At 39.4% G+C, this 22,249-nt stretch overlaps 1 protein-coding gene across 1 annotated transcript in view; it reads right to left on the bottom strand.

Moving 5' to 3' along the window:
* LOC134001449 (dual specificity testis-specific protein kinase 2-like) overlaps positions 1-21,328 on the bottom strand; it is an 87,441-nt gene extending 66,113 nt beyond the window's left edge. The window contains exons 1-11 of the mRNA XM_062441053.1: positions 21,122-21,328; positions 11,620-11,741; positions 10,312-10,360; positions 9,368-9,514; positions 8,278-8,360; positions 7,867-7,957; positions 7,156-7,239; positions 6,082-6,168; positions 5,854-5,947; positions 3,704-4,158; positions 2,350-3,652 (exon numbers count right to left, since the gene is read on the bottom strand). Coding sequence (XP_062297037.1) covers positions 2,936-3,652; positions 3,704-4,158; positions 5,854-5,947; positions 6,082-6,168; positions 7,156-7,239; positions 7,867-7,957; positions 8,278-8,360; positions 9,368-9,514; positions 10,312-10,360; positions 11,620-11,741; positions 21,122-21,328 — 2,136 coding nt within the window. The 3' untranslated portion in view covers positions 2,350-2,935. The remainder of the gene's footprint in view (positions 1-2,349; positions 3,653-3,703; positions 4,159-5,853; positions 5,948-6,081; positions 6,169-7,155; positions 7,240-7,866; positions 7,958-8,277; positions 8,361-9,367; positions 9,515-10,311; positions 10,361-11,619; positions 11,742-21,121) is intronic.
* Between the last annotated feature and the right edge of the window lie 921 nt (positions 21,329-22,249).

Raw genomic sequence — 22,249 nt, 5'->3', positions numbered from 1 at the left:
TTGATTACTTAATTAACAATTTGTTCATTTAGTTAATTTACATTTTGTTTTGTTTTTTACTGTTTTTCTTTCAAATTGAACTTTTAATCATAGTCTAACATCATTCAAGAATATTTTAAATTGTGTAGTTACTTCAATTATGTCTGACCACATTAATCACTAATTACAATTTAATTGACATTTTGAAAAATTGTTAATTGGTGTGGTTGGAACTGATTAATGACTCTACACGAGTCATTAGTCATAGTTCCTGCCTCTCAACTTTATTCTGTTAGTTTAATAAAAGAACATCCCAGTTGGAGTTCTACACTTTAGTGAATGTTTCAAAAAGAATAAAAACAGCAGAGGGAATTATGCACAACCATAATTGTTTATTACCAGATTATTGCACGCAGGTTTCTAGTTGTAGAAGAACAGAAGATGGAAATGAAGGAGAACCATGGTTTAACATCAGAAATGATGGGATAAAAATGATCCTGCAAGTATCCATCACTCTACCTTTTTCCCAAAAAGCACAAACACACACAGTGTGTGGAATGATCTGTACAATAAATATTCATACCTTCTTCACATGCCACTTTTTAAGTTACAACAGTGTAATCAAAATGCACATGTACACACCCACACACACAAACACACACGCACGCACACACACGCAAGATACATGTGAAGGGGAGTGGATGTTAAAGGGTAAAAGGTGTGTCGCTTGTCAGGCCAGAAGCACACAGACACACTCACACACATTAAACACCAGTAGCACAGATTTAAATAAAGCACCATCTAGTAAAAGCCTGCTGTTTTACTGCAAAGTGCTCCAAACTCAAGTGCAAAAATAAAGAATCTACATGACAAGCCCCAAAAGTTTCTTCCTTTAAATCCCCCAAAGCATCAAATATCAGCCTCTTTATCTCTCTCTCTCTCTCGCACACACACACACACACACACACACACACACAGGTCAACTGCTATAAAAATGTAAGAAGTAAATCATCTTTATTCATTTTATAAATATCCTCCATGTAACTACTGTTAATCAATGAAACTGAATCAAAAGCAGTGTTTTTTCTGAGGTAAACCCAGCTCACATCTGCTCTCTGCTTTTCTCTCCCTGTAGAACTTTGACAGTGTTTACAGTGCAGCAGTGTTTCCATCAGAGTGACACTGCCACGCAAAACAAAAGAGCTTCTTATTTCTTACAAACGTCCTCTATAAAGAGAGGGACAAGGAATTATAAAACTCCCCCTCCTACGGAGCCAAATCGAGGTCATATGTTTTCTTCATTCGAAAAAGAGATTTCAAACTAAAAGTCCAAAATGTGATATTGAATTTTGAAAAATAAAACAATGTATTTTTAAAAAAAACTATGTAAATAATTTCATTTTTGAATAAATTATTTACTTTCATCCAAATGTTTTCCTTTTTACAGTTTCAAATCTCATCTTTTTGTTTTCAAATCGTTTTTTTCAGATTCAGACATTTGGCCTTGATATTGCTTTGGAGGCGTGGTATGAAGCGAGAGGGGCGTTACAGAAAAGATGAGATTTATAATCATTGTTTTATTTTTCAAAAATTCAATATCAAAACTTAGACTTTCTCTTTTTTGAATGAAGAAAACATCGACCTTGATTTGGCTCCATACCTTCCACACTGTTACCAAAAACTACTGCACAGATTAAAGGATTATTCCAGTTGGGTCTCATTTTCATTGTTTTAGCTATCATTCCTATCAGTGGTGATAACACTGTATGTTGCTGAGATCCGGGAATGCAATGACATCACTACAATACAATGAAGTCTGAATAAAAGCGGTCAGATTAGCAAAAAACCCTGAGAGTGATCACACCCAAAATGTTGTAATAATCACTCATTAAAGAGAAAAACAGGCATAAATAATGAAGTGTGATTGATGTTAATAACACTAAGGCTTGGGTCATAATTGAACTCTTTTGTTTTCTCTGTATAATAAATGTTTGCAACCTGCTCGTGTTTCTGGACCTCAGCTCTTATTTTGGTGAATACAACCCAGCCAGCATGTCCATGTGGGCCCCACATGGGTTAAATGTGGGCTACGTGGGTACTGAGTGGGCATGGGTTTGAACTGAAAATTTTGAGGGTCTCACATGGTTTCAGTAACATGGGCCCCACATGTGAAGCCCACATGGGCTGACTGTATGAGCCCCGTAAGGGATGTAAGTGGGCTAAGCAGACATGGGCATAAACAGGGCAAATTGTATGGGCCCCATATTGTTTCAGAAACATGGGCCCCACATGTGAAGCCCATGTGGGCTGCCTAAATGGGCCCCATTTAATGTCCATTCTGATCCCACTTAGAACCCAGATGGGCTCCACCTGAAACCCAGTCAGAACACACTTGAAGCCCATATCGGCAAACACGGGTGGGGCCACCATGTAAACTGCAGACAAACCCACTTGGGACCCATATTTGCAGCCCAAATTTAATTATGGGGCCCACATGGACATGATGGCTGGGATCTGATACAAATCACAGCAAAACTACAAAAATAAGACCCGATTAATAAACTGGAAGTATCCTTGGACTCAATCCGTCCTTCAAAGTGTAAAGTCAGCCACACACACTCTTTCCATTACAGCCTCTAGAACTGAAGCCAGCACAGTTGAGTGTAGATGAGTTTTGGTGTGATTTGGTTCAGTAGAGATGGGGGCGTGGGAGTTAGACTAGCTGCTCTGATTGGATAAGCACCGTTGCCGTGGCAGTGATGTGTTGTTGATCCTGACTGTAGCTCACTGGGTCTGGTCTGGTTCATCTGTATTCTGCTTAGCTTAGCTCCCTCTCACTACTACAGAATTAACAACACATCTCATAGCAACATATAGTAATGTTCTATTTGTCCGTTAACATTTAGTGCTGGTGCGTGTCACAAGTTCAAAGCAAAAACCCCCATAGGGTGAGGGTCTATGTCTGGGCCTCTGGCAGGGACCGGCCAGGCTCACGTGGCAGAGACGGTCCAGCCACTACGAGTCCGTTGGTGTTTCGACACAGTAGAGCTTTGGTTGCCGTGGCGACGGTCGCTGACGAAGACGAGCTGCCGCTAGTTATAGTACCGTTGAGGTTCCGGTAGGGCCGCTGCCGTGGTAACGAAGCCCTTCGGCGCGGGGCGGGTATGGCGGCGGAACCGCGGAGGCACACTGAAGGAAAACTCAGACCCACCAGACAGCATCCCGGACATGAAATGACCTCATCCTGCTCAGAGGGGCCAGTGGGGTCAGAGGAGATGACCTGGGCACCGCTGTAACCGTTAGGCCGAGCCCCTCCACCCCACTGCACCGGCTGGCCAATCACAAGAGCTGAGCCGTTGTTGTTGTCCAGTCGTGGCAGAGGAGGCAGAGAGGGCGGCCCGTTGGAGATGGGAAGTCGCCAGCCATTGGTCCGTAAAGAGGAGGTGGAGGTAAACAGGGTTCTTCCAGGTGTGGAGTCCAGGACTCCTTCTGCTGGCTCTGGAGACTTGGTACAGTCCATGGGTTCTGTTAGACATACACTCTCCTCTTCCTCCTCCTCTTCCTCTAACCGCTCCAGAGACACCATCTCCAGCTCAACTGCATGACCTGAATCATCTCCCATCCCCTCCTCCTCCTTTAACACCTCTCTCTTCTCAGTTATCTCAATGTGCTCCTCTGTCAACCATTCATCCACCCTCGTCCTCTTCCTCATGTCATCCTCCACATCCTCCTCCATCCCTACATCAACAGCCGTCACTCCGTCATCCTCATCCCTCTCTTCCTCTGTCCCATCTGTGTCTCTTGGCAAGGCTACAGTCCGGCTGAGCTCTGGGGTGCAGGGGAGCGACTGGCACCTCCTCGGTGGCGCCCGCATACCCGGCGTCCCTCTGAGAAGGTGTGGAGAGGCACAAGGGTCACGAAGAGCCGGGAGGGTGAAGGTCAGGGAGATGACAGACTTGCTGGGCGTGTCTAAGAGTTTACACCGCCCTCCGTTCAGGTCCTGTCTAAGTGAGAAAGGGTTGACCCGCGCAGGGGTCCCAAGCAGAGGAGGGGTCAGAATCGCCGGGGGTAACATGTCCGACTGGCTCCTCGCCAAACCCTGACGCAGCTGGCTGCGGTCACCGGGGTGACAGGGAGAGCTGCGGCGCCGGTACGGGCTGACGTCCACCACCACAGGCTCTGAGAGGGGGGAGAAGGGAGAAACACAGATAGAGACATCAAGAAAGGAATGAGCAGGTACATATGTAGATGTGTCAGTGATGAATAAGTGTTGGCAAGATGAGAAATTTAAAAATATCTTAAAAAACTAGTTTTAAAAGCAGCATCGGGTTTGTTAAAATGTACATTTAGTATATTTGTTGGTTTTATATCATTTGAAATGACATTTGTACCATTTTCTACCAAAAGTAAGACTGAATGCTCCTGAAAATGTCAAATGGTGTAACCACAAAAGAATGATAAATATTCAATATCTTATCCACCTGCAGTGTATTTATGTGTATTTCTACTAATAATTACTTCATTTAAAAATGTAAATAGTTCCTGATCTCCATGGTTACCAGAGTAAATGTAATATTAAGAACAATTGTATTCCATTACCTTTATTTAATATAAAAGTTATAATGTAAGATCATGCCAAACTAGTTGATATGGTGTTTTATTGACAATTTACTGTTTTTAAGCAAGTTGAATTATTTGGTACAACATTTTTATGGTTACACCACTTAGACATTTTTGCCATAATCCTCTAATATATTCTCTCTGTTACAGTGTGTGATAATACTGTAAGTAAAAACATTAGGTAATCATAAAGGTATCGTTGAGGTTATCTGAGCTTTAAAAAAAGAATCACAGCATGTGTACTTATATAGCCAAAACTCACAAATTTCCCAAACTTTCCCTCTTGAATGAGGTTTGGAGATATTTTCATTTTCACAGACACATTCTAACATCCAGGGTTGTAACAGGTACTTCTCGGGGGGGGGGGGGGGGGGGGGGGGGGGGTTTGCTGAGTTGCTGACAGTTGCTGGGTCTGGTTTGGTATTCAACACTATTCTGCATATGAGTCAGCCTTGAAGTATATCATCTCTGAAGGGGAAAACCTGACATGAAGAGTTCATGTCTGAAGGCAGGCATGTGTCAAGCCTTCAAGTACATGAAACTGGGGCGTTAATCGATGCAGTGGAAACTCAGGTTTATATGTTTATTTTTAAAAATGTATTTAACAATAAAACAGATCTACAACACTGTTAAAGATTGTATCTAAAAGGGAAACTGGCATCAACACAGCATTTCTCTTCCTCTGCCAAAAGTTGTTGAATTCACATATTAAGCTTTAATTTCTGGAAGGTTTATTGGACCTTAGACAGTTTTAATGTCTCTGCTGGTGTGGGGGCAGTATTAGATGTAACAAGGATATATGACAATAATTTGGATTTACAGGAGGCTTGTGATTATATTGTTATTTGTAGATTTGTGAAAAATGATATTAGATTAATGTCAGAATTTGGGACTTTTTTTTTTCTGCAGGGACACATTTGGCCCACAGGCCGCTATTTGCCTACTTCTGGCCTAGATCATATTTCATGTCCCCTGCTTTATCATCTGATCTTGGGGCCTTTTCTTAAAAAGGGGCTCTGGGTTAAACTTAGTTACAAGACCTTCCCTGTTTCAGTTTTGTTCTCAGTGTTGCACACTCCTCAGCTCAACTGGAATATGAAAAGAGAAAAGCCTGGACAGTGGTTATAGGTGGTAGCATCACATCTGTGCAGTTACTGTAAAATGACGTGCACCCTCTGGATAATCAGAATCAAAGGTATAAAAAGTATCAAATCTACAAGTGACTAAATAAATATCTTTATTTGATCTTTTTACCAAGTGCAATGGGCTTCTCTTCCTCTTCTCCTCTCTCCATGCTCTCCAGTGTGAAGACAATGTCAGAGAAGGAGGGACGCCTCTCTGCACTCATCTGAAAATAACATCATTATGACTGTCAGTAATTATGAAACCTCAGAGAGATCCAACAGTCCATGATGATGTCAAAGAAGAGTGAAAGTGTGTGAAACATTGACTAACACAATAACAGTCATGAGTTACACTTACATTACAGCAGGTGACGGCCAGGCTTAAGAATGCTGGTGGACAATCACCAACCATGTTCTCAAATGTCTCCACATCCAGACCAAAGTCCTACACACACACACACACACACACACACACACACACACACACACACACACACACACACACACACACACACACACACACACACACACACACACACACACACACACACACACACACACACACACACACACACACCAGGGTAACATCAAGTATAAATAAACATATAGGCTTTAAATAAGGAGTTACACCTTTATACAGATATTCAGTTCATTCTTATGTTACAATACTTTTTTTTTCAAAGCTTTGTTTGATGTTTTGAATTGAAAACAAATATATAACATCTGCCCATAACAGTCTGCAATAAGGAAAAGTTCAAATAAATAAATTAATTAATTAAATGTAGCAGAAAAGAAGAGTTATAGTTCACATACCTAAACATTGTATGTATGGGCACACCTACTTCCACACATACATACACTCATATAAAACCAATTGCACATACACATATACACACACATACACACACACCAAAATTTGCATTCACACTTTGCACTAATTTAGAAAGAAGTATTCCCAAAATACTCTTGATTAACCATAGTACTAATATATATAGAATAAATACACCCATACCTACACTTACATATACACATGCATATATATATATATATATAAATATATATATATATATATATATATACATTCAATATATATAAATTCAGCAAAAAGACAAAAAAAACAACTAAATAGAATAAATGTTGAAAAAGGAATAAATTAACAATAATTATTATTATACTAAGAAAATAATAATGATCAATAATGATAAAAATAAATAAATGATTACAGTAGCTGTAATAACAGAATAAGGAAGAAGAATACATAATCTAATTTGAAGATGACGTAATAGTGGCAGAACTCATTGTCTTATTTAAAGGTCCTTACAAATTAAAGAATAAATACAATAGAGCTTTTTTACTGGGCCAGTGAGATGGGATTACTGGTTGACAGTTACCCCCCTCCCACACACACACACACACACACACAAACACCCACCTCTGTCCTGGGTAAGAAATCAGGATCAGCTTCAATCCGGGCAATGATCTCACACAGAATGATGCCGTATGCAAATACATCCACCTGAACAGAGGACAGGAAGTGATGTCAGTTCTATCCTGTGTGTGTGTGTGTGTGTGTGTGTGTGCGTGTGCGTGTGTGTGTGTGTGTTACATCTGACTGAGCACACACAGGTTGGAGCTCCAACATGATTTCACATGTTAGTTTGAATTAAAGCTGCTGTCTTTTTTGCTGCTTCTTTTTAAATTTCTCACAGAATGTTATTTATGTTACAAGTATAGAACTACACAAATACAACACAGCACAGTTTTTGTTCTGTGTGGAGCAGATTTTAAACACAATTTTAAGTTTAGGGGTAAAATACTGTTCAAATACTGTACTGTTGGTTCTCTGCAGTCTGTTGCTTTAATATCTACATTCTTCATCTGACTGGGAGTGAGTGGAATGGAGCACACTCTGGAAACTATGAACATCCTGCTGATATACAAGTGTGTTTACTTTAGTGGAAGAACAATGTAAATGTTTCTATAATTACAGTATAAGAACAGTATGTACCCAGTATGTACTACTGGTCACACAGGACTGTACTGAAATGGACAAGGGTGTGTTTTAGAGGTGTTATTTCTTCTTTCACAATATTAAAGTGTTGCTTTAATATTGCAGAAGACAAAAAAAAAGAAACAGTTTTACCTTCTCATCGTACAGCTCTCCTCTCAGAACTTCAGGAGCCATCCAATAGGGAGAGCCCACGATGGCCAGAGGCTGCTTCTCTGCACCATCACTGTGAAGAATGACACCGGTGAGAATTAGCTGTGAACTAGCGTTAACATTTTAATTATAATATTAGACACACTCCATTATTGACTTATCGTACAATCGTGTTATTATCAACATCATCAGTATCAGTAAAGTAAAAAGGGTAAAACAAGCCGAATATAAAGATCAGAAAAATAAGTGTATAATTATACTGCATGTGATTTTATATATAAATTCAAAATGGACAAAACAGTATTCTTGAATAAGTGATAACAAATACAATAAAACAATAGTGATGCTACAGCAGCTTAAAGATATGTAGAGTGTGGATTTCTCCCCACTGACCTGTAATCTGGGATCTTCTCTGCCAGGCCGAAGTCTCCCACCACAGCAGTGAACACACCGTTGTCACAGCGGACCAGACAGTTCTGCACAGTAAAACAGTCAGTAAGTAGGTTACATCTACAAACACCTTAAAACACATCAAATACAAATAAACATTGATTTGTAATTATATGTGAGCAGGTTCAATCGTTCTGTAACATGAGTATTCTGAGCTTAATGGTTGTTGGAGCAGGAACATCGTCTAAAACAGTGGTGTCAAACATACGGCCCGTGGGCCATATCCAGCCCACCGTGGGGTCCAAACTGGCCCACTGGATCATTTTGCAAAGTAGGAAAAGTAATTCCAGTTTATTAATATAACTATATTAACATATAACTTAATTGCTCACTGTTCATAGTCAAGGCTTCTGATCTTCTCATTGACGTCCAACTCGACATAATGACTTAGTGCATGATTCAGATGTGAAGGACAGACTTGTGTCAGTGGTCATGGACACATTTTATCAGCATCTCTTACCAGAGTAACCCCAAACTGACAGCCATGGCTGCAAAACGTCAGTGTTGTATATATAGAATTTAAAGATTATTATGTAATGGTTTTACTGGTCTGGCCTACTTGAAATCAAACTGGGCGGCATGTGGCCCCTGAACTAAAATGATTTGGACACCCCTGATCTAAACCCTGCACTGCTTTACAAGAACCTCCTGTGAGTCTAAATAACTCAAGTACTCTCATTGTGTTCCATTACAAGTGGAAACTTAACGACAACAATGGCTCAGCTACAGAGGTCTGGAAGAAATAGCTCTCAGGGTGGAAGCCTGAGCTTGTGTTCAGCTTCCTTTTGTAGAAGTAACTGTAAGAGCTAACTGTTAGCTCTTTTCCTGTTATTCATTTGCTTTGAGCCTCCTGTTTCCTGCTTCGGTTGATAGGAGGCCAGATGTTTCTCAGTGACAGTAAAACATACAGACCTTCAATGCACCTTCCTTAACATTTACTCGCTCTATTAGTTTTGGTACAAGATGTCTGTAGGTTTGTAGTTGATTTCTCCCTCATGATCAATACAGTGCATATCACTCTGGTCTGCTGTACCTTGGAGGTGAGGTCTCTGTGGAATATGCCTTTGCTGTGCAGGTACTGAAGCCCCCGGGCGATATCCAGAGACAGACCAATCCTGACCCCCCACGACAGGTACAGATCGCTGTCCAGCAGCTGCTCCAGGTTGCCTCCATTTATGTACTGCAGGAAGAGACGGAGGACAAAATAGAGAGTGAGTGAGAAGAGCCAAATCTCACTGAATGAGTGAATCTAAACTAGACATGGCGTTAATAGTACTGCACTTTCATATGCTGTACACACAGACACACACACACTGACACACACTGACACACACACACATTTTCTGTGTGTAATTCAACAACTGCACGCCAAAAACAGAGGAAGACATGAAACATATAAACTGCTTAGTACTGTTTGCAAGATACAACCACAGCTGTCACTTATCTGATTTATCTTATGGTGTAACCATGGTAACCACCCCTCTCCCAGATGGTATGGCAGTATATACTAGACATTTGGCAACAGTGTCTCTATATATATATATATACAATATGCAACATTTGGGAAGGGTTATATGAAGGGAAACAATTATGTTCATGAATATGACCCACATATTTTTATTAGTATTTTCATTAGACTGAGTCAGATGATTCTATTCAGCAGTCAACAGAGTCCTCTGCTGGTGAGGGCAGCTATGTTCACCTCTCTCTCCACGGTAACCATGTAAACCTTTCATCATGAGTTTGGAAGACTCCTTTTGTAAACGTCTACTACTACTGGAGCATAATAATTAAAGCAGACTCACACTGATGTACACACTGTATAGCAGCTGTATTATAATTATCTTAATAATAATAATAATAATGATAATGATAATGAATGAAACCAGGTGAAGGTAATAAAAGGCCAGTGCGAAAGTGAGAGTCACTAGAAACGTGACCCAGAATGAAAAGGAGAGGTGTGAGTGATGGGTTTACCTCAGTCAGAGCGTGGAGTTGACCCTCGTGCACACAAACCCCAAGAAACCTGAGGAGAGGTGGAGAAACTATGATTTAAAAGAAGACATTTCATCATTTATGAATCTACAGTCACAGTATCTTCCTTCATTGTTACAGCCTGCATTCAACCAATACATGTACAAATGTGTCGATTCAGCGCCCCCTTGTGTTCATTAACAGCAGTGAAGAGCTTCAATAGTATTTCAGGTATTTCCATATGATGCTACTTTCTACATTTCAGAGGGAAATATTGTACTTTCTACTCCACTACATTTATTTGATAGCTTTAGTTACTTTTCAGATGCAGATTTGACACAATGGATAATATAACAAGCTTTTAAAATACACATTGTTAAAGGTGGACTCACATTTCAGATGTCTATGAGTTGTTAACAGATCCACCAAATAGAGATTTTTCCCTTTAAACTTCTCACATGATTTCATTTCAATAAATGTTCAAATGATCCAATATTTCAGCAAAAATCAAAGATTAGAGAAAAAGTCCAGAAACTGAAAACACATTTGTGTATCAGAACTTACTTTTTTCTTCTTTCCTCTCCCATGAATCATCTCACCACCCCTCACATTTATCTGCTGACCCTTTGGAAGGGGCCCCACCCCTAGGTTGGGAACCACTGGACTAAACTAGCTAACTGTATATAAAGTAGTGTAAACTAGCTCCACCTCCAGCAGCTACAACAGTAACATGCTGCTCTAACACTGATGCTTCACTATTAATAATCTAATGATGTCATATATTATAATATATCAGTCAGAGGACCAAACCACTAATACTGCATACTACATCGCTCATGATACTGCAGTACTTTTACTGTAATACTGCATACTACATCGCTCATAATACTGCAGTACTTTTACTGTAATACTGCATACTACATCGCTCATAATACTACAGTACTTTTACTAATACTTGATATTTTTCATCATTGGCTCAGATGCTCTTTCATGCAGCCTTCATAACCTGCCAAAATAAGTGGCCATATGTATTACTTACTTTATTATTTAGTTGATAATTACTTTAGAAATATGAGAATATAGTAATTAAATGTTTTACTCCGTTATAGTGGTTGGTTGATTTCAATTTATCTTTATTCACTTTCAATTGAATCTTTTTTCTTTGATTCTTTGTAGATTTTGTTCAATGACTATCATGCCATAGTACTGAAAGTTACTGATCTAACCTCACTCAGTACTATATCAGCTTCAGGCAGCCTTATATGTTTAAAGTGTGTTTTTTAGATGCACAGTGTATACAAAGTGACCTACCTGAGTATATTGGGGTGGCAAAGTCTGTTCATGAGCTGCACTTCTCGTAGCATGTTAGCTTTGTTGCTGGCCAGCGTGTTCATTTTCAGTGCCATCACCTGTCCCGTGATGCGATGCTGCACCTGGAAAACAACCAGGAAGCAGGTGAAAGGTGAGAGTTGCATCTACTGAGAACTACTAACCATAGACTGTATATAAAATGGACGTAACGTCTGTGACGTCACCCATTGGTTTGTGGACTGCTGCTTGGAAGCGTAGTATCGGATCTGAGCAGCGCCATCTTGAAAATTTCCGGTGCATCCCGGGTAAAAAAAAAACACGGATTATACTTATATGGGCATCAGGAGGAGCATGAGGCGCCCTCCTGAACCTGTGAACCAATTAACCTGTCAATCACGACGTAGCCACGCCCTAATGCATACCCTGCTTTATCGTCAAATATAAAATCAGGGAGGCCAGAATTTCACAAATGAACATCATACTGCATTGAAGAAGGCTTTAAACTAGCGATTAAGACCATAAACACATTTTGAAAACGTTTACTGAGGTTATAAATAAAGTGAGAAGTTGGTGAATTCTCCATTGACTTGTATAGAGACGGAAGTCCTTTTGACACCAAAACGGTCGCCCCCTGGTGGCCTTTTTATAGAATGCAGTTTTAAGTTACTTCCGCGTTCGCATCATTTCAGAGGACCAGAACTCCCCGCCTGCTACTAACACAGTCCAGATCAAATGAAGCATGGCAAGTACCAACGTATCTGATTTGAATACATATTATGCACCAACTCTGATTCCATATGAGCGGGCCCACACGGACGACCTTTCCCCCACCTTTTAATCCTGTGTCCCTGTGTAAATTGCTTATTTATCTCTTATTTTATTCCAAATATAGGTCATAAAATCAGTATCAGTATTTTTACATAATTATGTCCTGTAAAATATGTACAATATTCAAATGTTTGCTCATAATGTATTCATAGGCATTTAGAAAAATTCAGCCAATCAAACGTGACCACACTGGACATTAAACTGCACGTCACTATTTGTGGGTCGTGGTAGCTAACAGAGCAATATAGAGAGATAGATAGGAAGAGATGTCAGTGGGCAAATCTTTGTTTTTATTTCCAGAACAATGTGACTGAGTTTTAACTCATTGAACATTTTTTGTTATATTACTTTATATGTCAAAAAAACAACATTCTGCAGAATTCAGCAGATTTTCATTCTGGAAAACTCTAAAAACAAATCTGCAGATTCCATTTTATTCCAGTTAGCAATGAGACACACACTAAAGGACAACACAACAAAAATGTGGGAATCATTACTCAATCAATACATTATTACATTGTCAATATGGTATGATAAACTCCTATCAATTCTTACTTATGAACGGTTGTCTCAAGTACTGCAAGCAACCCTGGAGAATTTTGTTAAAGAGTGATCCCCCTTAGTGTTTCTTTTGGTTGTGAGTGGCCAGCAATAACAAGTATTGGAGTACATTAAGATTAAGCATAAACATTCATTAAGAAAGTTTTTTTTAAAAACACGTGGAATAAAAAAAAATGAACAACAAGATTCCTTCCTGGGAACACCATGCTGTTTTTATTTACTGGCTGCAGTGGGTTAGTAAGGTAGAGCAGCTCTGAGTGCAGCATTAGTGTCACACTATGAACATGCAGGACCAGCAGGCCTGTGGTCATGTGTGTGCCTGGATGCTTCATTGACTGGTCTTTTTTTTTTTTTTGCCAGTAAAGTTCAGCCAGTGTCTGGACCCGCAAGTGCATGATGCAGGTCTGTGTGTTTGTTGGCATGTGTGCATGTACAGTATGTGTGTGTATATGTGTGTATATTAATAGCATGGCACTAATTGGCTTTTCTGGATTTCCCATCAACCCTCCTGATCTGCACAAATCCATTGGGCCATTACTGAGCAGCAGACAGGAGGCGCACACACACACACACACACACACACACACACACACACATACACACACACACACACACACACACACACACACACACACACACACACACACACACACACACACACACACACACACAGCACAGAGTTAACAGGCAAACAGACAGCTGAGTTTATCTGTAATAATGAACCTAATGAACTGAATTCTGATCATTGATTAGAGCCAATTCAGTCAGTGGATCCAACACTGCTCTGTCACATTCACACTAGTTACGATGGTTTGGATGCAACTACATCCAAAGTGGGGGGTGGGGGTGGGGGGTGGGTAGAAGCTCCTCCTCTAATTGATACGGTCCAACCTTGACCTGACCTGTCAAGAGATCATGAGTATCCTTATACATTTTGATATTTCTGTACACAAGACGAAGAGCAGTGTACACTGTGTGTGTTTAAGATAATAATAATATCAATAAGCTTTATTTATATAGCACCTTTCATACATACTATGCAGCTCAAAGTACTTTACAGAAGAAAAGAAAATCAAATACGTAGGTATTAATAAGAAGACTTGAGGGGCAAATCTATAAATGAGAAAAAGCAATAAAAAAGATTAATGTAACATTTTACAAAAGTACAAAATGGGTATAAAAGATTGAAAAGATGTATAAAAGTTTTAAAAAATTAATGAAAAGCAAGATTATAAATCATAATCGGCTTCAGCTGTTTATTAAAACTATCACCAGAGGTTGCTTGTCTAATTTATGATAGGAGTATGTTCAGAATACTTGGTGCATGTAATTCATTTTTGGAACATTTGCCCTAAAGAACCTAAAGGGTCGTTTTGGTTCTTGTTGTTGAATTCTGTCCAAGCTGCAGCCTATCAGTGGTTTTTCTGTAGTCTGAATAAAGTGTGTATAATAATCCAGGCGAGAAAATACAAAAGCATGAGTAGGACTAAGTATCATTTAAAAAATGACAAGACCAGTACCAATCCAAGTACCCTTAAAGTGATACTGATACCAACTGAGTACATTACAGTTCATTCTATACCCATTACACATTCTGTGGACTTGTAACAGGCGAACGGTATAGCCACACTTTTTTGAGTTTAGGTGACATCTTGGCTAAGCGCGCTAACTCAAATTCACCACCACAGATGGGTTCCAGCTGCTGTGGCAGTGGGCTAATCACATGTCGCATTAAATTGAAGAACGCTTGTGTTGATTGGCTGCTAGCAAGTCCACATTCAACCATTTTCTGGGTTAAAAAAGGATCGATTGGAGGTATCGCTTGACGGGAGACGTTTCGATACTACTTGAGTCTTGTTTCCATTAAGGAAGTTCCGGGTAAAAAATTTAGGAAGCGGGAACTTTACAGGAACGTCCTCTCACTCGGTCCTCTCAGCCATTTGGCGCTTTTCCACTATACAGTTCTAGCACCACTCGGCTCGACTCGGTTTGGTACCAGGAACGACCTTTTCCATTACTATATAGTACCTACTCAACGTGGACGGGGTCGTCATAGCACAGCTGCGAGAAACTGCCGTGACTTCTTTTTATACGCGACACAAAACACATAAACAATGGAGAACATTGAGGCAGTGGTGTACTTGCTGCTGTTTGTGGCTTTTTGTCACACACAAAGCAAGAAAATTGAGCCGTATGGCTGTAACGCTGTTGCCGGTATTTAACAATGCCGGGTTTGATTCTTGTGTGGGACGGTTCATGACTCTTCAAGCGACAACTCTTCTGACCAATCAGTGGCCGGCACATGACGTCACATTTAGTACCGGCTCGGCTCGCTTGGAACCTCAGCAGAGCAGGTACTTAAAAAGTACCAGGTACCAGGTACTATCCCTAGTGGAACCGCAAAGAAAAACGAGTCGAGTCGAGTTGAGTAGTGCTAGAACTGTATAGTGGAAAAGCGCCAATTGTGTCTCTATTGCAGAGTAGGACCTTGATAGGACCCACTAGACTCTGGAGGTGACTTAATCATCCTGCAGAAGTTTATAGGCGCTTATATTGGCTTTTTCTGTTGACGTTACACTTTGAGTATACCCAATCAGCACCGAGTCAACTTCAAGCCCCACCCAGGAATTTTTCGGGGCCACAATGAGTACCTACCCCGAGGCAGGGACTTGTTTGCCCCCGTAAAAGTTCCAGTAGAATGTCCTTCAGGGGTGGTTCCTGCTATGGAGACGTGCCAACGGTCAAGGCCCTGTAAAATTACCCTGAATCAATACCCTGGTATTGATTGATTTTGGTCGATACCTTATAGGTATCGAGTACTGATAAGCATGAGTCATCTTTTTGGCATCGTCCAGTAAGGTAGTGTCTAACTTGAGCAATTAGGTGCTAAAAGGAAATCTTTTTATAGAGACAGGTCTAGAAATATAGAAATGACACATTTTGGTCTTAGTAAAAATGTTACATTGGTATACATGTTGCATACACCCATTTGTCTCCTGTTTCCTGAGTACATCAAAAAGACTTCTACTACTACTTGAGCACAAGAAGAAGAGTTCCCGGTTAATTCCCCCCCACCTGACTGTGTGGGTCGGGTCACACTCGAGGTCCCTTATCTCAGGTCAGCTCTCTTATCTACAATATATAATACAAAGAATACTTTTACAGTGTAGACAGCTTTTGAAGTAGACGGGTTAGTTTGTAGCCTGCGGACACACCTACAGTACACTAACACACATGTGGAAAACAGAGCACACGAAACCCTCTTCATTCTGAAACAATGTGTCTGCTCACACCTGTAGGCACTCAAGTATTCATATCATTTAAATCATGTGAAATTGAACTGAATATACAGACGTTTTTAGCATTTAAGTAAAGTCAGTTAAAAGCTACTACTACTTACTGTATAGATTTTAACGGTCATATTCTACACTGAGCACTACGTCCTTAGTTTCTGGGTGTGATTGTGTAAAGATGTGGATATTTCAGATAAGAGCAGAGGAATGTTCTCTGGAATCCACTTTGTGTTAACCCTGAGCAAATACTCCAACAATTCCATTATCAGACTTTACACAGTGATGATGAATACATGTGGATGCTGTTTACTGAAACTTGATTTGGTAGTCAGGAGGTCTACTTCATTTTATTTATATACTATACCTAGTAGGAAAAAATAGGATATCCACACATACACACGCACACATGCAAGAACACAAAGGTGTGTAAATAATCTACTTAGTGTCGAACACTAAAGAGAGATCAGTTATTTATGCTGTGTGTTTATCAACCAGTTTAAGTAACCAAATGTAGTAACATTTTCATCAGTGATTAAAAACTAAACAGTAATAATAATGATAATATTTAAATGTGTTCTTATTGAGAGATGTACATTGGTCAATTAGGTTATTTTGTCATGTGGTTTAGTCAGATTTAAAGAGGTTAAAATGTGAAAATAAACGTATGAATCATTTGCACACATTCTTTTTTTGTGGACCCAGCATCAAATTTCTGCTTTAATCCATTTTGAGAGAATATATTAGAGGATTATGGCAAAAATGTCTAAGTGGTGTAACCATAAAAACTTTGTACCAAATAATTCAACTTGCTTAAAAACAAAGTAAATTCTCAATAAAACACCATATCAACTAGTTTGGCATGATCTTACATTATAACTTTTATATTAAATAAAGGTAATGGAATACAATTGTTCTTAATATTACATTTACTCTGGTAACCATGGAGATCAGGAAACATTTACATTTTTAAATGAAATAATTATTTAAGTCGACTTAAATACACTGTAGGTGTAGGGGTAATATTTATCATTATTTTGTGGTTACACCATTTGACATTTTCAGGAGCATTCAGTCTTACTTTTGGTAAAAAATGGTGCAAATGTCATTTCAAATGATATAAAACCAACAAATATACTAAATGTACATTTTAACAAACCTGATGCTGCTTTTAAAACTAGTTTTAACACATTTTTGAATTGATCATCTTGCCGACACTTATTAGTCACTGACCTACAAGCATGCTGTGGAATCTAACATAATGTTTCCTTGTTTGGTAAAACAGTAACTAACCAGAAACTGTTGAGTTAATGATTAATCTGCTTGACCTGCTGCACTAATTCACAGCATCTTGCATTTAAATAACTGCTGCCAGTATCACTGGTTCATGGTTTAAAGTGGAAGTTCATTTTATTTATATAGCGCTACATCACAACAGAAGTGATCTCAGGACACTTTTCACACAGAGCAGGTTTACACTGAACTCTTTCATTTACAGAGACTCAACATCTCTGTCTCTCTGGTGAAAAGAAGGAAATAAATTAAGTTGAGGTAGGAGATGAAAATTACACACTAGAGACATTTTAAGGAAGTATATTATATTTATAGAATAAATAGGCCTGTGTTGCATTTAACTGCATAGCTTCCTACAAATGAACCGGTCTGTCTGATCTGGTCATGAACCAGACCACCTTCCTGCTCACTGGGTGTCCAGATCAAGAACAGCACTGTGTTAAAAAAAAATGGTGCTGTGATGTGGTTTATCAGGTACTGGGAAGCAGTCTTCAACAGTTTGTGTTGAAGACCTATGATTTGGAAGGCCTATGAGGAAGTATTAGTTATCACAGCAACAGTTACAGTTCAGATATAGGAGGCTGGATGAAGATGAGAGGATCTATATGAGGTAGAAAGTGAAATTAATTTCATTTTTCTATTCTCTATTTTTCTATAGTCATTTATATCACGATAACTACTTTTATTGGACGATATATTGTCTCAGAAATAATCACGATAAACGATATTATTGTCATTTGAAGATCATTTTATGCCACTGATATCATTTTAATACAATAGCATAATAAAGAAAGGGGGGGGCGGGGGGTGGGATTGGTGAGTGGGCGCTACACTTCTGTAACAACACAGGGCAAAAGGGACAGAATCAAATATCACAATATTTTTTTACCAAATACCTCGATATCGATATTTTGACAATATTGTAGGGATGTCGGTGCAATATTTACGCAATGACATTTATGATAAATAATCATCAGTAATGTAGAACAGTCTGTTAAGCTCCAAAAATGACATTTGTACTGTAATGCAGCCTTTAAAAGCAGGAAAAGACACTTATTACGATATTCATAGTCTACGACGATATCTATAAAATATCATGATATCGGTATAATATCAATTTATTGCCCAGCCCTACTGCCTGTACAACCTTCTTTTTTTTTTTAAACAAAAAAACAGCACATATCAGACCACATATAAGCCAATGCTGTGATAGGCCAATATCGGCCAAGTGGTATATCAGTCAGGTTCTATTAGGACTGAGGGTGGAGTTGTGAATGAACCTTTTCAACATTGTTTTTATATGTGAATATTGTTTTATTTGGAGTATATTATGTTCATATTATTAGCTGTGTGTATATATTTATTTAGATTCCATTGTTAGGGATCTCCTTGGACACTATAAATAGGTTTTGTTGCTGACTAATGGGTCAGTAATAATCCCAAGAGGTGCTGGATCATGTTTATAACCACTCACCAAAATGAAACCATTGGTGCATTCATCCTCATTACAAAGTCATCTCAAATGGGTATGTACTGGTACAACTAATAAAAAACATCTCCTCTTTATGTTGTATTGTATTGGGGCCAAAGTTGAGTCAGGTTATTTTAGTCATTTATCAAACAGACTGTGTGGAACTCACTAGAATTCTTTTTATACTGGAACATGAGGCCCGGCACGGCTGTGGTGCAGCGGCCTTCATGACTGAAAACAGGACATTTTAAAATAACACTGATAGAGAAACTGTATTTAAAAGGGAAGGTTGTGTTTAAAAAAAAAAAAATTGGTTCAGTATTGAGTGAGAGCGCTTCAGCCGGCGGCTATGAAACAAGCTGCAGTGTAATCCTTTGGGACAATAGCTTCCTGTACGAGTCAATGTACGTCCACTAATAATAACTTTGATCATTATAATATGTATATATGCAGCTCAAAGTGCTTTACAACTAAATAAATGACATACACCAAGTGCTACATGTTAAAAGAGCCTAAGAGGTGCATAAAGCAATGTTGAAATAAGAAAGAAAAAGTGTCTGACAACATTATGGAAAAGACCATAGAGAAATAAAACCTGTTCTTTACTAGGGCTGAATATCATTTAAAAAACAACGATACCAGCACCAATCCAAGTACCCTTAAAGTGCTACTGATACCAGCTGGATACTTTATTAGATACCTGTTACACATGTAGGTCTCTGTCTTTGATCCGGGGTAACAGGCGTGTAGTGTAGACACACTTCAGAGCGTTTAGGAGGCATCTTGGCTGCTGAACTGCTAAGTGCACTAACTCAAATTCACCACGACTTACCCACCACAGACGGGTTGTAGCTGCTGTGGCAGTGGACCAATCACATGTTGTGTTAAATTGAGGAATGATTGCGTTGATTGGCTGTGAGCAAGTCCATACTAATAGTCATATTTTCTAGCTCTGGGTGCAAAAAGGATCAATTGCAGGTATCGTTTGGCAGGAGATGTTTCATTACTACTTGGTATCATTTTATTACGATTGAAAAGGTATTGAGTACTGATATATATATCGGTCAGTCGATACTGACCTATCACAGATATATCGAAATCTGTGAATATGTTGTCCGATACGTACCGATATTTTTTTTGATTTAAAGTTATATAAAGGGATGCACCAATACCGATACCGATTTGTTAAATAAGAATGTGGCCGATAACCGATATCAATATCGATTTTTTTTGTTCTTTTCTTGATGATGATGTTTTTATGTTTGGTTGTTATTCATTCCACAGGGAAGCAAATACATCATTGTAATAAATAAATAAATAACTGATTTGTTTCTTCTTTAAAATTAGAATAATTCATGAAACAATCTTTAATCATTTTCACAATAACGGGGTTTTTTTTCCTTTTAAAAAAAAACAACTGCTTTAAAATCCATTTAGCCTGCTATACAATGACCTAGTTAATAAGGAGAATGTCCATACTTCCATAGCTACTGTTGCTACTACTGTCTGAGTCTGACCATCTGACTGGAAATAACCAGAACATCAATTAACACTGACGTCAGTGAACGTATCTTACTTACAGATGGGCCGATGTTAGTCAACAAGGGGGAATATCGGCCGATACCGACATTTGGCCGATATATCATCACTAGTTATATAGGCAGCATTTTATGTATATTTGACCCTTTTTCTTAATTCAAGTTTAATTTATGCATATGTTGTTCATATCTAATTCTAATTATTAAATTCCCAGATAAGTTTATTGTTTCAGAGCACTGATGTCATTTTATACAATAAAGTTTATTGTTAAATTGTAAAATATCATAACTTTATTACATTTGAGGCATCATTACCAAAAAGTTTTATCTACATATAATATTATCAGCCAAAACTTGTGGGAGTGATGAGTCCAATGTGTGTGTTAAAGCACTGCTGAGATGAACACAGAGTATTGTTCATTGTGTGTTTGACGGTGTTGACCTCTCACTGCTTGTTATTAACGTTTCTTTCAACCAATCAGCAACTGGCAACATCACTGACTACCTGACCCTTCACGTACCTTAAAGACCTCGGAGAAGAAGCCCGAGCCAATCTTCTCACAGAAGAAGTCGTCGATGCGGGCCAGGCTGGACACGGCGCTCCTCAGGGCTCGGTACGAGGACGGGCGGATCCGGTTGGGAGCGTGGATGCTGTGGAGCGGCGGCTCATCCGGGCCGCCGTGCCCCTCCTCAGGATCACAGAAGCAGCATTCAGCGTGGTAGTCCATGGTGTCGGAGGACCACCACGCTCCAGTTGCTCCAGTTCTTTCCCACAGGGGAACCGCAATGTTTGTTAGACTGCAAGAGTCCTGAGGCACAAGGTGATGGTGGATCCCGCCATCATGATCAAATCAATGATGATCGATATGTATTTGGCTGCAACTGCTTTCCAGGTCCCAAATATTATAAAAACGATTGATATTTCTTTAGTAATGTCTCATTCCACTCATTTAAAGTGATGGTTAAGTCATAGGATCAACCATAGCTGCCATCCAGGTTCATTCATCCAAGCTGTGCTTGCCCAGATGTGCTTCTTAGTGGCTCATTCTGACCTTTGACTTTTCACAGAAAAGAAGTCAGCTAAAGTTAAAAAGTTTAGTATTTCCAAATCTCCACAACGGTTGTAAGAATTCCCACCGGCCCATGAACGCTTCACCGTGTCAGAGGCATCCCGTCGGTTTCTGGAGGCTGAGATGATGCTGCGGAGTCACTGCTGCACGGTACCGGGGGAAAGCAGGGGGAGGGGGCGGGCTGCCTGCTTCCATTAACCTGTGGAAGTATTACAATAATATTAAGAGATATGGTAACTGTGTGTAAAATATCAGCAGCGTGTAATATAAAAGGACACCGGGTTGGTTTAGTGTGGAGGAGCCGTGAAGCCGCCTCAGTGAATCACCGCTCTCAGGATGATAAGCCCGGATAACAGCGACCTGCAGCCCGCAGCTCACCACACTGTTAGGCCTCATTCAGCCATGTTTTACTCTATTTTACCACTGCGTGTTATTAAAAATAACATAAAATATGTTAAATAAATGAGAGAATGTATCGTTTTCTAAATAGCGTAATTCTCCAAATGTAGCAAGTGTTAATACTAACGGGAGCTGTCAATGACAAGCGGGCTACAGAGGTTCAGTCGACGGCTTACCTTC

The sequence above is a fragment of the Scomber scombrus genome, chromosome 2 (assembly GCF_963691925.1).
Source record: "Scomber scombrus chromosome 2, fScoSco1.1, whole genome shotgun sequence".
Taxonomy (NCBI): Eukaryota; Metazoa; Chordata; class Actinopteri; order Scombriformes; family Scombridae; genus Scomber; species Scomber scombrus.
This window is presented reverse-complemented; position numbering and strand designations above follow the sequence as displayed.